We start from the raw sequence: 18,051 nt of genomic DNA, 5'->3' as shown, positions 1-18,051 counted from the left end.
TATGTCATAGTAAGTGTTTCAGTTAGCTATATCAGTTAGCTATCTGTTACAAGTATGTTTCAAAAAAAAAAAAAAAAAGCTTTAGAAAAGCTCTTTGTTCCTTTCTTTCCATCAAAGCCTAACTTTTTATCTGGTTTCCTGTGCAATCATACTGCTGTGAATGTGTCTGTGTGTCTCCCACCTAATAACTTCTGAAGTGCTTATCAACTTCAAACACATTTGACAGAGGAGAGGATGGGGAAAAGGGGCTTAATTTCTCAAATATAATTAAAATCCCTGAAATGTCATCAAATTTGGTGGCTGGAAAGAGAAATAGAAACTCTTATTAGTATTCCAGCAAGGGAATGTACAGTCTGAGCCCATATGTCCTCACATGCTGAAAAAACATCCAGGAGAACATCAATATAGGTTATAGAAGAAAGGTTCAGTTGGAGCTTTCTACTTAGACAGAAAGTCAATCAAACTTAAGACACAAATTGGTAGGAAATAAGGCTTCATTACTTCCCAGTGTTCACAGAGCTGCTTGTCAGTAAAGGTAAGATAGATCTCATCTCACTTTTCCATTAGACATTGTTGATATCTTTATTTCAACTAGTCATTGATGGCTCTCATTATAGTCAACGGAAAGAAATAAGTTTTGGATAATGATTCTTTTCGTCCCAATGTATGCATCTAATAGAAGTCAAACAAATTGTGTCCTAGAAAGGCCAGTCACTCAGATTTAGTCTTTTACAGATGTGTACCACAACAAATAATCTTTTTCCACATGTTCATTTAGTGCCTTTTTAAGGATAACTGCCGTTAAACAGATATGAAAGCCTGTGGTGTGGTCTGTTTTAAAGATCGAGTCGTAAAGCAAAACAAAAGTATTGGGTAATGGCAGGCAAAGGTGGCACTCAACTTCAGCGAGATGCAGGGAGGAACTGTGGCCAAGAGTTTCTATATAAAGAAACTGAAGTAATCATAGTGAGGGTAAGATGATTTGGCTACAGTGTTTTGTTCATCTGCTCATAGTTCATTGGAGTTAAACATACATTGATCATTTGTGTCTGGATTTTAAAGAAACAACTAGCTGATCAGTCACTGTACTCCCCGGAATGAGAGTGCTGTATTGTGATTCCAGGTGTGACTCATGATTTTGAGACTGAACTGAAAATCTCCTTTCTTCAGTCTGGTTGATCTCTCACTGGAGAAGCATATCTCCAAATCTTCTTGGGTGTTCCTGGCTGATTATTACTGTCACTTTTTGACTACTGGTAGCCTAAGAGTTTTATGGGGAGTTGTGGGGCCAACACTGTCCTCAGTAATGGTCAAAAAGTATGAGCTGTATGCCCAGGAAGGGGTTATGAGCTCATGAAGAGCAGAGTGGAAAAAGTCCTGTTCTGAAAAATTGTGTGTCTTAAGCTGGAGACAAGTTAGTGGAAAAAGGAGAGTTTGGACAGGGTATAAGTTGAGTCACGTAGGGGTGATTGCAAGAAGAGAATTAGTGAAATATTTGCTCATTTTCATGCATTTTCTAATTTGACTTGGTGACATGCAAAATCAAACGGTCTTGAGTTAGCTTCTATTTTCATTCCAACTGGGAGTTGACATAAATTTTTTATATATTTTTGGTATCAAACAAGGCATATTTGAACCCTTGCATATTGTATGTGATGGTATAAATAGTTTTTGTTACCCAAGACATCACTACTTTTTTCAGCTTCATATAGTTATTTCATGTAGTTACATCAAGTGCCAAGTGTACAGTTAATTAGAATATGCTCAATTTGATTAGACAGTATCGTTACTGAACAAGAGTCTTATTCAAAGAATATCAAAATTAGAAAGTGATTTTCTACGTAAATAGGGTACTTTGGTAATTAACAGAATTTAGTCAGAAAGTGCTGTATTGAAAATATTTGCTCAGATAAATTTTGTATCTTGTAACATTGTTTTGCAAAACAGCATGAGTTCCAAATACAAAGGTAGTTTACATAGCAGGAAGAGACACGAAGTCTTGGAACCGGAGAATATTGGATGTTTGAACTTGTATTTGTCTATGAACCCTGACTAATAAGCCTTGTTCAGAGAGAATATATTAATTCTCCTCAGCTTGAATTTACATTATCCCATGCTTCATATTTGCTTGCCAAAACATATAGACATTGAAAATTACATCAGAATCATATTTTATGTAGTATTTCATTTCCTCAGAAAAATTTTAATAGGAATAGAAAGGTGTGTTCCCCTCTGTTACTAAATAAGGTGTCAGACATACACATATACCAAGACAATCAGAAGAAAGGAGGATTTAATGGTTACATTATCTTCATTATAATGCATTTGAAACAAGAACTACTCAAAGCAACTAGCTCTTTTACATGAAAGAGTAAGTAGATTTTTATTTTCTTGTGTAAGCTGGCCATTGTTTCTCACATAAAAAATATGGTTGCAATTACTATATTTCTGTTTACTGCTTGAACTTAGCAATGAATTTTGATAACCTCTTAAAATTATTATTTTCCTGATAATACTTGCACTCAGGGGTATTATATTATTTTAAACAGTATTACATTTTTAAATCACTTGAATAATAACTTCCTAGGTCAATATTTGCAGTTGTTCAGCTTCAGTGAGAGTTACTTAAATAACGAGATTCAAGTTTGAAGATCACATGTATCAGTTAAATAGGCAAAAAGGGTAATGGTTATTTAATGATTTCAGTTTTAAACCGATAATGACTAAGAGCTGCTCTTTGGGATAATATAGGACCTTTTCCTGAAAGAGAGATAATGTTTTGAATATTTTTAAAATTTTTTATTTTGTTGTTGTTTTTTAGGGATTCATTTCATTCTATATGCCTTGAAAAGTCTAGTAAGGAAAAGGGAAGAAATCATCCTAGGACAGTTTGAAATGGAATTCTGTTTTGTTGTTGTTTTGTTTTGATTCTTTTTTTGTTGTCATTGTTGTTTATTTTTGTTTTCTCTTGTAATAGTATGTAACATATACTACTAAAATATTAGTTTTCAAATTCGTTGTTGTTCATTAAGCCTTTTCTATCCACTGATAATGAAGGCTGAATAAAAAAATGAGAGAAGTTCAAACTAAGTGTCAACTATACATGTAAATAGTTTCTGTAGTAGTAGGAAAACAATCTAATGAATAGATTTTCCAAAGTAAAAAGAGAAACTAGATTATTCCAGCCAGTCAAGAAATATTCAGATTCTGTTTCTAGCATTTTAAGGATATTAATGACAAGCATTTCCTTAAGATTTTGTTCCATAATTGTACAGCTGAATTTCATTAAAATACATCTCTGCACCATCTGTTTCTAAGACAAGAAATTCAAAAGTCTATTGACCTTGGCAAAAAAAAAAGACCAAATTCAGAGAAATAAACTAAAATGAAAAATGTCATAACATACCTGAAACAATGATCCTGATATTTTAGAAAGATAATAAGATGATGTTTTGGTGGGACTTAGGAATGGTTCAGAATCACTTGATGACATTTAAACCAACCACTTGATTGTCCAAACCGTTCAAATGAAAATAAAACATCTAAAATAATAAAGAAGGAAGACTGTGGTACATGCAGCCTTTGTATAAATAGCTGGGCCAGACCATCTGCATAACTCAACTGCTGGTAGATGCTTGCATTGCCGGAGAGCAATCCATCTTTTCCACTGCAGAGATGGAGACAGGAGGAAGGAGGCAGAAATTAGTCAAACAGCTGGGTTAGTTTTCATGTGTTTGTTGAAAATGTGAACTTAGTAAAATATCTTTATAAATCTTAAAAGCCTAATAATTTCATTCCTGTATTTCCTTCATTTCAGTCACTCTCTTATCCTTGTTTCTAATGTGGGCCTGAATAACACTCTTGATGGTGCAGTTTAGATGACCTCTGAAAATTTAGCATATGCTTTTCTAGGAGTAGAGAACTGAAGTTTCTCAGGCTCTGACCTTTCAACTTGGAGCAACTTAGGGGTTATGCGCCATCCATAATAATTTGGCAGCCAACTCCTTTTGATGCTTCTTTTTGACTTGCAGTGTCTGTGAACTGGTCATGTAGCTAGTCCATATTAAATCAACCTGCTAGCAATACTTACCTGCATCTCTATGCTACGCTTTTCCTATCTTGCCTATCTGTTAGGTCTTTTCCATTTCATAAGAAATATTGGTATATACTTGTGATAGTCTGTGGACATATATTTATACAGAATGCATTTTTCTGGTGCTTTGTACACCAGAGCTTTAACTTCTGAAGGAACAGATGGACTTAGAACTGGATTCACTTTAGGCTTCGCCTTAGTTTGCTAGTGTACTTAAAATCAGACCTGTGGTAAGACCAGGTTCCTGCTGGTCCCTTATTTCCTTCTGACTGGCATTTCATGGCTGGAGAGAAGTATTCCAGTTCACACTGCTGGAAAGAAAATATCTCACTTTCTGCTCCTACCCTAGACTGGGTCTGAGGACTCCTAAAGCATAGGGTTTGTGGTAGAAAGTTTACTGGCCTTATAAAAACAATAAATTTTTATCAGAAGGCATCTTCTGAGTTCTTAATGAAAAATAATCTTGCTAAACTAGAGGCATGCTTCTATTTTAAATTAAAGATATGGTTTTAAAATATATTCTTAATTATTATTGTTATATCATGCAGTTACTTTGCTCCTTTGTCCTGGCAAACTGCTCTACATGAATTCTCTGTCATCACATTATGTGGCACACAACTAGGAGTCTCAAAGCAAGTAGAAGGAGAAGAGGAGAATGAAACAGATCATGTTTTTTCTTATGTAGCATCTGTTTTTTTTTGAGCTCCATGACTTTTATAACAGTTCAGAATGCCCTGTTGATATTATTAAAGAATTAAATGATTAATCTCTACTGGAAAACTGAAGTTTTCCTTTTATCTTGTGCTTTAATGAAAATAAAAGAGCACAATGAAATAAAGAGAGAGAGAGAGAGAGAGAGACTAAGAAAAGTGTTCCACAATACGGTTTGTGAGGGTTGGGATTAATCACATTCATGGAAATGACATTCAGGCAACTTCTATTCCTGAATCCTCACCAAGGAAAAGCAACACAATGCAGAGTCTTTTAATTTTGAAACATTTTGGAACTAAAATAAATCATCATTAATTTTTGCCATACCCATTATCTCACAGACACATACTGTGTTTGTAATTCTTCGGTCTCTTTGAAACACAAATGTCAGAAACAAGAACAAGTATGTTACATTGTAAAAATAAGAAAAATCTGACTGAGGATGGAACTGAAATTCAATGTGAGGCATGCTCCCTTTTGCCAACATATGATGTATAATATCACGTGCTTTCTAATAGTCATAACACTTCTTGGCAGAGAATAGAGTTATTTGACTATAAACTTTCATAGTTTAGACAGCTTGCTTTGGAGCTTTAACAATGTGTATTGCATGTTTCTTGGGAGTATCTCTTGATGGAAAAGAGAAAATACATCCTTTTAAATGGAATGTACATGTATATAGAGACTGAATTACTGAGAAGAAGGAAATACAAAGCAATTTAGATTTTCAAGGGACTTGTAGATTTTAGTAGTATTAAAACTTCAGGAAAGCTGCTTACATACAAAGCTGTCTAATAAAATTGCTTGAAGGACCTTTGTATCTCTAAAGAGACTATATATGATAGAAAATATGATGACTATAATGGCACACAGTTTTACTCTGCTGTATCTTCTGTTTTTCATGGGGGCTTAGAAATAAAATAAGGTAAAACAGGAAAACTAAACTTGCATTATATTTGAATGGAAAAATCTGAACAAAAAAGAGGAAAGATGCTTCCAGATTATTTCACTCTGCCCAGTTTTTTTACTGGATTTTGGAAAGCATCTAGTGTAATCTAAGATTTTTTTTATTTTTTTTTAATTGTAATTAGTTAGTGTTAGTATTGGCCTTGTTGTATTGGCAACATTTATTTTCTCAATTGTTTCTCAATGTTGTGATATAATACTGGTGCTCTGAGCTATATACAAATATTGTTCAAGTTACTAGCACAAAGTGCTTGCCCATTTTTTAAAAAACAAGATGAAAGATACGTGATTTATTTTTTATTTATTATTATTGTTATTATTAAGACTCAGGAGATCTAGCAAAAATTCAAGTGCTCAAATTAGTTGTTTAAAGCTGTAATGGTATACAAGGTCTGAATGTAAAATTTTCTTATGTGAATTAAGTCTTATAGTCATAGTCTTGACTTTGTAAAGGCTGCTTTCTCTTTATAAAAGTGTGGGTTTGTCCAGCCCCTCTGGGTGTCAAAATGTTGCACAACTGTGTAGGAGATCACGCTCTTCTGGAAACTAATAAAAGATTAGCCCACTTCATGTAAAACGAGAATAGCATGTGATAGAGTTTCAGCTGTGTAAAGTGAGTGTGTCATGGCCACCTGCAACTTTCTCTTATGTAATTAATAGTTATACAAGTCTCAGGAAAAGGAAAGTGCTGGGAGCAGTCTCAGCTGGCCATCCTTAATGCAAGAGCTTCCTCTGCTCTCTGTGTTTCTGGCTCTCACCTTGGCTGAAGGTTGCTGCAAGCTTTCTTGAAGAAAGGATGTGACTGGAGTGTTCAAACATGGTTGGTTCACTGTAGGTATTGTTAATTAGAAAGCTATCAGTGTTAAACTTTGGAAAATCTGAGTTGCTTTGGGTTACTGTATCATTAATGTCAAGAGTAACTAAATCTTTACTTGAAGCTACAACTAAAGCTGAAACTCCAACTGCTGTTGGAGACTCTGAGGGGTATTTTATGCCATAGGGCATTTAGATGAAGAAAAGTTAGAACTCCCACAGGTACAGCAAAGCTGGGAAAACAGGGGAATCCACAGTGTCCTACTGTTATGTTGGCTTTCCTGCTTTTGGTCATCTTCCAGAAGAAACTCTGCAGATGATTTACATGGGGGTCACTTGATTGTCTATTTGACTCCTGATCTAGCACAACACTTCATTTTGTTTTCTACTTTATGGCATTATTCCTCTGATGTAAGCTTAAGAGATTTTTCAGCTATTGGCTTGCGTATATCTCTATAATATCATCCTACTATGGCCTAATTTATAGAGCAAGGTAATCTGGTTTTGTATGCTCTATAGCTTTAATAAAACATTCTGACACACATAGAGGTCTTAGTCTAGCTTCCTTTACATGCTGTGACTCCAATGAGCTTGTTCAAAGTCGTTCTTTTTCTCATTTAAATGTGGGGTATTTATGTTGGTCATGGCCAAAAGCTAAATGTGGAAAGTTACTGTTTTTTCCCTGTTGTCAGATATATATGAGGTTCTGGACACCTCATGCGTGTTAGTAAATTAGTCATACTGATTTATTAACTTAAAAGGATATTAGAAGAACAAGAAAAAATAAAACAACTTTCACATATTTATTGGTGATATGTTGCTCTTCCCCAGTAAAATGTCACTGCTAGTTCTGTATTTTCAGGATTGTTTCTGTATTTGAGCTTTAGTTTCTTGGGTGTCTCCTGAATTTCATCATTTCCTATTGGAGGTGCATGGGTGCATGTTTGGTTCTAACAGAAAGGCCAGATGTTGTTTATCATCTAACAAGTGGTGTCTTTCTTCTTTAAATAATCAATTACAACATTTTATTTTTTTTAAAGTAGAATTTGACATGTTTTCCTTTTTTTTTTTTTTTTTTTTCCCCATAGTTATCAGAGTCTCTTGTTCTGACAGTCTTGTATTTTATCTCATTTGTACCACAGAGACACAAACAGATACTGCAACAAATATTCTATCAATGGTCATTTGAGTCTGCCAGGTGGAGCTGCCAGACTAAGTGCTCTTTTGCAATGAATGAACTTTTTTATTTAGATACTCAGAAGTTTGGAAGGTCAAGGAAAAGCCTATTACTTGTTCTGCACATAAGATCAGAGGTTTACAGTGAATGTTTCCAGATGTTCCAGACTGTAGGAGGCAAAACTTAACACCTTTAGATTTCCTCACTGATTTTCCTAATCTCAGTTTTAGTCCTGTTAGTGACTGTATGGAAAATCTTGGCATAGACTCAAAACAGATAGAATATCACAAAAAAAAAATAAAAAAAAAAAATTGGCAATCAGAAGAAAATGGGATTATAGGTTTTGTTCTGTGATTTCAATTACACAGTAACACCTGTGTATGGTAACTGGTAGGTGACTACACTGTAATTTTTATGTAATTCTACACTATATGAAATTCACAGCAATTTAATGTTGCATTAATGCTCACTGGCAGTTTTAGCCACCTGTTTTTTGAGGTACAACAGGTGTTAGATTTGAAGAGGTCATGGGCATGTTATAAATATTTTTTAGGGGTTTTCTTTAAGTATAGGAATGTATAGTTAAGCCTGTACTTACCTTTCAGGTAAACTGGATCGGTATGTCAAAGACTTGAAATGATGGCAAGGTTGACACAACCAAACTGACAGGACATGCAGTCTGCATTGAAAGAAAGGCAGTGAAGAAATAGGATGACAAGACAGTGATCATAAATATGATAAAAACAGAGAAATTAGTGAAGAGTGGAATTGTCAGTGGCTTTGAGAGTAAAGCAGACAAGAAATTTAAAATCTTTCCTTTCAGTTTCTACTCCTTCACAAAGCCAAAGGTGGAAAAAAAAGTAAAGAATTAATCAATAGAGTTAATAAAAATGGATTTTTTTTTTCAAAAAATTGAGCATTTTTTTTTAACAATTAGTATCAAAAGTCAACATAATCTTTCCAGAAAATCTCTTTGTAGCAGAATGCGACAGAAAGTAATCACAATGAAAATGATCTATATACCTAAGAATGTTAATAGAAATAAAATAATAATAAATCTGTAATGGTAATGTTATGTCTCATTTTCTTCCCCTCCTCACCCCAATATTTCCCTATGCTATTTAATCTTAGCTGATGTATAGAAAAAGAATTTGCTCACTGAGCTGTACTGTGTGAACTATGACTTACATGGACCTATATAAGTTTTGTTAACTAGCTGATTTCACAGAATCACAGAATTTCTAGGTTGGAAGAGACCTCAAGATCATCGAGTCCAACCTCTGACCTAACGCTAGCAGTCCCCACTAAACCATATCCCTAAGCTCTACATCTAAACGTCTTTTGAAGACTTCCAGGGATGGTGACTCCACCACTTCCCTGAGCAGCCTCTTCCAATGTCTAACAACCCTTTCGGTGAAGAAGTTCTTCCTAAGATCCAACCTAAAACTCCACTGGCGCAACTTTAGCCCATTCCCCCTCGTCCTGTCACCAGGCACGTGGGAGAACAGACCAACCCCCACCTCGCTACAGCCTCCCTTGAGGTACCTATAGAGAGCGATAAGGTCGCCCCTGAGCCTCCTCTTCTCCAGGCTGAACAAGCCCAGCTCCCTCAGCCGCTCCTCGTAGGACTTGTTCTCCAGGCCCCTCACCAGCTTCGTCGCCCTTCTCTGCACCCGCTCAATGTCCTTTTTGTAGTGAGGGGCCCAAAACTGAACACAGTACTTGAGGTGTGGCCTCACCAGAACTGAGTACAGGGGGACGATCACCTCCCTAGCCCTGCTGGTCACACTGTTTCTTATACAAGCCAGGATGCCGTTGGCCTTCTTGGCCACCTGAGCACACTGCTGGCTCATATTCAGCCGACTATCCACCATCACTCCCAGGTCCTTCTCTGCCTGGGAGCTCTCCAACCATTCCTCTCCCAGCCTGTAGCTCTGCTTGGGGTTATTGCGCCCCAGGTGCAGGACCCGGCATTGGCCTTGTTGAACTTCATGCAGTTGACCTCAGCCCATCGGTGCAGCCTATTCAGATCCTCCTGCAGAGCTTTCCTACCCTCGAGCAGATCGATACAGGCACCTAACTTGGTGTCATCTGCAAACTTACTGAGGGTGCACTCGATGCCCTTGTCCAGATCATCGATGAAGATATTAAAGAGGACCGGCCCCAGCACCGAGCCCTGGGGGACGCCACTAGTGACTGGCCTCCAACTGGACTTAGCTCCATTCACCACGACTCTTTGGGCCCGGCTATCCAGCCAGTTTCTAACCCAACGAAGCGTGCGCCAGTCCAAGCCAAGAGCAGCCAGTTTCTTGAGGAGAATGCTGTGGGAGACGGTGTCAAAAGCCTTGCTGAAGTCAAGGTAGACCACATCCACAGCCTTTCCCTCATCCACCCAGCGCGTCACTTTGTCATAGAAGGAGATCAGGTTCGTCAAGCAGGATCTGCCTTTCATAAACCCATGCTGACTGGGCCTGATTGCCTGCTTGCCCTGCAAGTGCTGCATGATGACTCTCAGGAGGATCTGCTCCATGAGCTTCCCTGGCACTGAGGTCAAACTGACAGGCCTGTAGTTTCCCGGGTCTGCCCTCCGGCCCTTCTTGTAGATGGGCGTCACATTTGCTAGCCGCCAGTTAACTGGGACCTCCCCCGATCGCCAGGACGTCTGATAAATGATGGACAGTGGCTTGGCCAGCTCCTCTGCCAGTTCTCTCAGTACCCTTGAGTGGATCCCATCCGGCCCCATCGACTTGTGCACATACAAGTGCCGTAGCAGGTCACCAACCAGTTCTTCATGGATAGTGAGGGCCACATCCTGCTCCCCATCCCCTTCCACCAGCTCAGGGTACTGGGTATCCAGAGAACAACCGGTATTGTTTGATTCATGAAGGTTATGATTTTCTTTTAATTAAGATCCATGAATATTGCAGTTTTACCTTATTGTTTAGATGAAATATAGATGAGTTACTTTGCAAATTGAATTGTGAAATTACATTAATAGGTGTAACTTTTCTTTCATTCAGAAATAACTTTATGTATCTTAAAAATGTACCTTATCTGAGTCTCATTTTTGAGGCTGCTTTTGTAGACATTTAGATATGCTTTTAAAAACGAGCTTGTGTTTGTCCAACTTCCAGAGCAAGGCACTGCATAGTAAGTGTCCAAGAATGAGGTGAATTACCCACTATCTTTCTTTTGTTAAATATTTTCAGATGGCATGGCAATCTTTAGATGTGCAGATGATGCTTTTGTACCCTGTGCTGAATAATGGAGGAACAAGTGGGTGGGTGGGAAGGTTATACCTTCTACAGAACCTTTGGTGAAACAGATATGAAGTGAGAAAAGCAAAATTTTAAGCCTGATGCAAACTCCACCAGTATAACGTGAACTGTGCATTAAATTGTGAGTGAAAGCAGGAGCAGAAGTTTTTAGCACTAACTCTTACCCCTGGTAAAAGAGGAAAGAAAACTACCAGTTTTCTTTCATTGCCAGTGGTTTTGTCTGGGATTTTTATGCTGTTGCTTTCCCAATGAGGAGCAGCTGAAGGTTCCTCATTTCCTTGGATGTGTTGTTCTTCCACAGATCCCCCTGAGGATGCACAGGCTGCGTAATTTACTGGCTCAGAAATGTCAGGAAGGTGGTGCCTGTAGGTATGGTTTTACAGATAAGAGTCATGTCATGTCCCAAGTCAGGCAGAACAAGTCACTGAACCTGGGTCTTGTACATCCCTGGTCCTGCTGGCTCTTGAAGCATGACAGACCAGAGCTTCAAGGTACTGTAAGAGATCAGTTTGTTCAGAAAAATGCAATTCAGACCCTAAAGGCTTCACTATTAGTATTTAGCAAATACAATTAAATAAACATATAAGCTAAGAAAACTGTAATATTCACATCAATAGGTACTCATTAAAATGGGATTTATCCCCAGAATAATTATACAACAGTTTCCTTTTCCTCTAAGTATGCACAGGGCCAGACATCTTGCAGTGAGGCAGGATCAAAAATAACTAGGTCATTAAAAGTAAAAAGCTTCTCTTTCCTTGCTTTTTTTGTGCCCATGGTTTGACTTCTCCTAATGCATACTTCACAGCTATCTTTACAGAGTTTTGTCTTGTACGTTTCAAATTCTCATTTTAATTTGTTAAGAACATGCTGAATTCTGTTCTCCAGAGTCTGACATCTCTCCTGCACTGAGGTGATTTGCAAGGTCTTCACCAGTGGGTCATTGAAGTTATTAATAAGCAAAACTTTGTCTAAGACAAATCCCTAGGGCTTCTGCTGGAACTGTTCTCGGTATCTCACACTGAACTAACATCTGCATGTTGTGTATATTTAAGCTGCATGATTTCATTTAGATTACAGTTTTATATGTAAACTTCTGTTAAGAAGAAGAGGAGGGAAGTCTAGGGTGAATGATTCTGTCATCTGTCCCTTCCTTGTTCTTCATCTCTGAAGCAGTGAAAACTCAGTGCAGTCTCCATGAGCTGTGGAGGGTCAGGGCCGTGCAGCACTTGTGTTTCTCCCTGTGTGCAGTGGGCATGAGGGATGAAAGGCTGCCCAACGCAGGGTACATCTGTCCTCTTTCCTTAGTTGGTACATAGAAATGTCATATCAGATGTGCTGCTGTTACAGGGTCATGGAAAAATGAGTTTTTATGACAGAGGCTAATTAGTGTTTCTTACTAATCTCTTGAACTAAAACTTCAGAAGTTTTTAGAACTTCTAAGCCCTGTGTAGTGGGTTTACGTGGCAAGGTTTTGGTAGCATGGAGCCATAGGGGTGGTTTCTGTGAGAAAGATCTAGAAGCTGCCCCATGTTTGGGAAGGGCCCCATTGTTTTCCAGATCCGAGCCAATAAGCGATGTTGTTTTGTGCCTCTGTGAGAGCATATTTAAGACAGGGAAAAAACGCTGCGCCACACAGCAGCCGGGAGAGTCAAGGGAGTGAGAGAACAGCCTTGCACCAAGGTCAGTGTAGAAGGAGGGGGAGAGGTGCTCCAGGCGCCGGAGCAGAAGTCCCCTGCGGCCTGTGGTGAGGACCATGGTGAAGCAGGATGTCCCCCTGCAGCCCATGGAGTACCACGGTGGAGCAGGGTTCCACGCTGCAGCCCGTGGAGGAGACCACGGTGGAGCAGGTGGCCCTGCACCGACGGAGGCTGCCGCCTGTGGAAGACCCCTGCCGGAGCAGATTCCGGGCCGGACCTGTAGCCCGTGGAGAGGAGCCCACACAGGAGCAGGTGACCTGGCAGGAGCTGCTGCCCGTAGGGGAGCCAGGTTGGAGCAGTTTTCTCCTGAGGGATGGACCCCGTGGTACGGACCCATATCTGGAGCAGTTCTGGAAGAGCTGCTGCCTGTGGGAAGCCCACGCCGGATCAGTTCATCAAGGACTGCATCCCGTGGGTGGGACCCCACAGCACAGGGGACGAGAGTGACCGAGAAGGAGCGGCAGAGAAGAAGTGCTGTAGACTGACCATAACCCCCATTCCCCGTTCCCCTGCGCCGCTCGGGGGGAGGAGGTGGAAGAGGGTGGATGGGGGGGGAAGGTGCTTTTGTTTGTTTTTTTTCCTTTGTTTTCTCACTTCTCTCGCTTGTTAGTTGTAGGCAATAAATCTTACTATCTCCTTATGCCGAGTCTGTTTTGCCCGTTACAATAATTATTGCGTGATTTTCTCGTCCTTATCTCAATCCTTGAGCCCTTTTCACATATTTTCTCCCCATTCCTCTTTGAGGAGGGGGAGTGAGAGAGCGGCTGTGGTGGAGCTCGGCTGCCCACTCGAGCGGAACCACGACACCCTGCTGTTTGTTTTTCCTGGGCAGGAACAACAACTGACATGTTGCTTTTTGACCCACATGTATGCAGCAAACGAGCATTTATGGAAAGGAATTTTCACATTGTTTAAAGCGTGTTCTTATTTGATGTAACTAAAGGAGATTGTTATCAGGCATTGGAAAGATATGGCAGCCCAGGGAAGTGGTTGAGTCACCATCCCTGGAGGTCTTTAAAAGGCGTTTAGATGTAGAGCTCAGTGATATGGTTTAGTGGAGGACTGGTTAGTGTTAGGACAGAGGTTGGACTAGGTGATCTTGAAGGTCTCTTCCAACCTAGACGATTCTGTGATTCTGTGAAAATGTAGGTGGCTAAACGTTATGTTGTGCATAGGCTGGGACAGGAGTTGTATCTTTGATGTCATGCAATAGCACAATAGGGCACTAAACTGATTTGGGTAATCAACTAACTCTCCAGTACCTAATACTCACTGAGCAGGCTTCATCTCCTCTCTCCCTGGTGCACAGATTCCACGGTGAATTTGATACAATTACATTTGTGCTCAGGCCAGTGGGCCTAAGATTCAGGCCTCAAGTTGAGGGCTAATTGTCCATGCAATGAGAGTAATGGCTTTATACCTGGGCCCTGTGCAAACATCCAGGCTAAATGAAGTGAGGTACCTCCCCAGGCTGTGTGTGGCTCTGGCTACTTGCTTTGACTCCCACTCTAAGTAGGGCATAATTAGAATGCCTGCATATTTATATGTGGTCCCATATAATTCATCCATTTTCTCACATGAACCCACCCCCTACCCCCGACCTGGGGTTAGTTTTTCTGTTCTCTTTTTCATGGTCCAAGAGCCACTAAATCTGTTTGGATTCTCCCCTACCCTTGCCAGTCTTTACAAAGGCATTTTGTTGCCAGTCACTGCTGAGCTGCTGTGCTTTCCCCACGGAGGTTTGTTAGGTTGTATTAGTACAGATTAAGATCTGCACTATCCCCTCTCCTCCCAGTACCGGTTCTTTGTTTGCTAACTGTGAGGTCAATAAAATTCTGTTTTCTGTCAAATAACAACCTGTTTTCTTATGAGAGTTGTAGAAATCTCTGGTTCACCAGCCTGCCATGTGGATACAGCTGCAGGGGAATGTTCATGAGATATACTAAAGGATGTAAGAGGATTTTATAGCCATGCTATTTTATTCCCACAGCCATAGCTGGTTTTGCTTTTTTTGTCCTATCTCGATACTTTTATGTTAGTGAAATTAGGGAGGTCTGGAGGTCAGATATGCTGAGAGAAGGAAGGAAGGACTCCGAGCAATTATCTAGACATCAAATTAATTTTACTTTTTTTTTTTTTTTTTTTCTAAAATATTTCCAATGGATTTAGCTTTTTCTCCTGCTTTGTAATATTTTCAGCTTGATCATTTATTATCAACTTGACCATTTAGTGAATACTGAATAAGAAAATATAACGATAAAGAGCTGATTACTGACTCAGCTCTTTCTAGTAAAGAGTTGTTCAAAAACAAGGATCTAACCATTTGAATTTGAAATAACACTTACCTGCAGTATAGTTACGCATATTCATCTGAACAACAAAAAAAGAAAAATAAATGAGCACTTCCAAATGTATTGCAGACTTCTGATGATTTGAATGCTGTGAAAATCCTATGATCCTTTCTAACAATTCTTCATACTTTTCAGCACTTGAACAAACCCTGTCATTCTTTCTTCTTTTCCAATTCCAAATACCAACTTCATGTTAACACATTTGAAGCTAGAATACCAATAATAATGACTCTTACATGAATGGCAGAAGTGGCTGGCACACCAGGTCCTAAATCCTGGAGAGGCAGAGACACTAGAGCCAGGCATTGGAACTGTCCTTTTGGTACAGGCAATATTTGGTCATGGACATGGGGCAATGCCAGGTTCTTCTTCTTTCAAGGAGACAGAAATGAGATGATCTGTTAGCCCTTATACATTTCCAGCCTTGCAGGTATTTTTATTTTCTTGGTTTGCCTCTATTTCTACCATTACTTGGGATGGCTTCACTTTGATAGGAGGTCAAGAACAGCCACATAGCCATCATTATGGGCAAGATTATTCTTCACTAAATAATTCCAACATTTTCTTTATAGTGTTTGAATTTTATTAGTTTCCTAATTGTTCTGTCAACTTTATAGGTCAGTGTGTGTATGCTGGCTGTGACCCTGTTTCCTGAACAAATTCTATTGTCTGTAGCTTGAATGACTGTTAAGGTGAGAGCTCCTGTATTCTGTTGGTCACAGCTATGCTTCTTTCAGTCTGTTTTTCAGCAAAAAAGCAGTGAAAAAAAACATGACTTCTGAAAATCACAAGGTTTAGAATAACATTGGAGCTGCAGGTAGAAAGAGGAAAGGTGATCAGGCTGCAGTGATCCATTGAGAAGTTTAATTTTAATTTTATGTGAGTGGTTTCATATACTGAGGAAGTGGTGGCCAGATTTAATGCACCAAGAAGTCCCTTTTAGCTGTAGCTTCTTAAGGCAAGGAGCTATTCATCCACTCAAGCTCAAGAATGTTCTCCTATCATCAACAAATATGCTCCTGGAACCTTACCAAGGACGCCTAACAAGCAAGGCAAAAAGGCACAAGTAATATACCCATATGTAATAAGCAGGTCTTACTTCAAGGAAGAGAATAAATGAAATGCTGCACTTCAGAGAACATTACCATGCTCTGATGAGGTTTATGGAAATTCATGACTGAACTTGACAAAAGGTATTACATAAGGAGAGTTGTTTGTCACAAAATCATTTTCTCATCTCAATTCTTATAATTTTAGTAACAAAAAAAAAAAAAAAAAAAAGTGTGATCAAAAAAGTGGTACTTCATAGTCTTTCAGAGCCATACAACAACATTTTTAAGTTTCAGAAAACTCACTTATTTTCACAGATGTGGAAGAGTCCTGTGAGCAGGACTCAGACAACCCCACAACACCCTTTCTAGTTGTCCATTTCTGCTGCTTGTGTTTGCCAGGCTAAAGAAAGCTATAAAAATGATGGGTGTGGTGTGAAAAGCTTAATCTGTGATGAAAAGCAAATAGCCGTTCTCAATACAACAGCAATGTTTTAGCACTTTTACAGCTGTCTGGGATTTAATATTAAAATCCGTTAAACCTGGTGAGAGGAATACCATCTGTATGTGACTACAGCTCAACAGGGAAACGATATAAGGAGTTTGAGCCAAAGATTGTAATAAAGCACCATACTGATGTGATACTTACTGAACGATCTATTCCAACATTACCTAACTTCTAAGAATTGTTATTTTACCTGTATAATTGCTTATTGTTGGGGGGGGGGGGGGGGGAGAAAAATGTAAAAAGAAAAAGAAACAACTGGGCATGCCAGATTCTGAGACAAAGTAAATTGGAAGAGATGAACTGAAATCAATGAAATTATGTTGATTTTGTCCACCTATCTTTTAAACAGGCCAGCAGAAGAAATGTGAAATTGAATATTAGATTCCTTGACCTTGTCATGATCTCACAGTATAACCATGCTTTTGGCACTGCATAAGCATATTCCAGGCTTGGAATGTGCAGGATAACTTAAACTTCCTTTTCATTATGTACTTGGAGAACAAAATATTGTAATGTTATTGATATTTCTTTTGTTTTCTTGTTGTTTCAGGTTAGGTTTCCCCATGATGATTGTGTCCTGTACCATCGGGATGTGCTATCTTCTTGTTGCTCATGTTGTAGTAGGTTGGAACTCATAATAATTTATACTTTCAAGACTCAAAAAAAGCTTTCTGTTTCGTTTAGTTTGTATGTCAGAATACAAAGAAGATACATAAAAGGAAAAAGGTGGTAAAAACCAACGTACCAACCAACCAAAATAAAACCCACGAGTGGTATAAATCAAGATGACTGTCTTGTCAGGTTTGGTCATTCTTCTTCTGTTCTGTGAACAATTTGCAGGACTAGACATTCAAAACTGAAAGAATACTTATATTTAATTGTGAAAAAAGTTACTGTGCGGATGAAAAGGCACCATCGCCAGTGAATATGTTGTGCCTAAAAATTTGTATCAACACAATATGAGTAGTCACAGATGAAAAACTCATTCATAATAGCAGATGTTCGTTAATTTCTTTTTAGGTCTTCATTCGTCTTTGTCAATGTATTTAGCTATTTGTATTAAAGTAACTAATATTCAAGTTGTAATAGACAGTTAAGCAGTCTGTGCACTATGGAGGATGTATCATTATCTATGTTTAAAAATAAACACAGCTCCTGAAAATGTGCTGTGGAAGGAATTATTATTTTGGATATGAAATTACATTCTATGGAGGCTTTGTTTTTCATTCTAAAGCTCCTCATCAGTGTTAAACTGTTTTATTTTTTTTCTTAAAATAAGCAAATGCCCCTCACTTTACCAAAGCAGAGACATAAAGTGTGATAAAGCACCAGACATTTTCCATTTAATTATTAAGTCACTTCTGTGATGGAGTATTCTAAGTCTTTAAATAGGTTAATACAGTAT

The 18,051-nt window shown here is 38.8% G+C and overlaps 1 protein-coding gene across 1 annotated transcript in view; it reads left to right on the top strand.

The window, feature by feature from the left end:
* The window catches only part of OCA2 (OCA2 melanosomal transmembrane protein), a gene marked incomplete at its 3' end in the record, with an annotated part of 212,861 nt that extends 195,577 nt beyond the window's left edge, over positions 1-17,284 (top strand). Inside the window, exon 24 of the mRNA XM_084297206.1 lies at positions 17,197-17,284. Within this exon, the coding sequence (XP_084153332.1) occupies positions 17,197-17,284 (88 nt within the window). The remainder of the gene's footprint in view (positions 1-17,196) is intronic.
* Between the last annotated feature and the right edge of the window lie 767 nt (positions 17,285-18,051).

The sequence above is a fragment of the Netta rufina genome (assembly GCF_964035555.1).
Source record: "Netta rufina genome assembly, chromosome: 1".
In the NCBI taxonomy this organism is placed as follows: Eukaryota; Metazoa; Chordata; class Aves; order Anseriformes; family Anatidae; genus Netta; species Netta rufina.
Note: the sequence above shows the minus strand (reverse complement) of the source record. Positions and strands in the feature narration are given on the sequence as shown.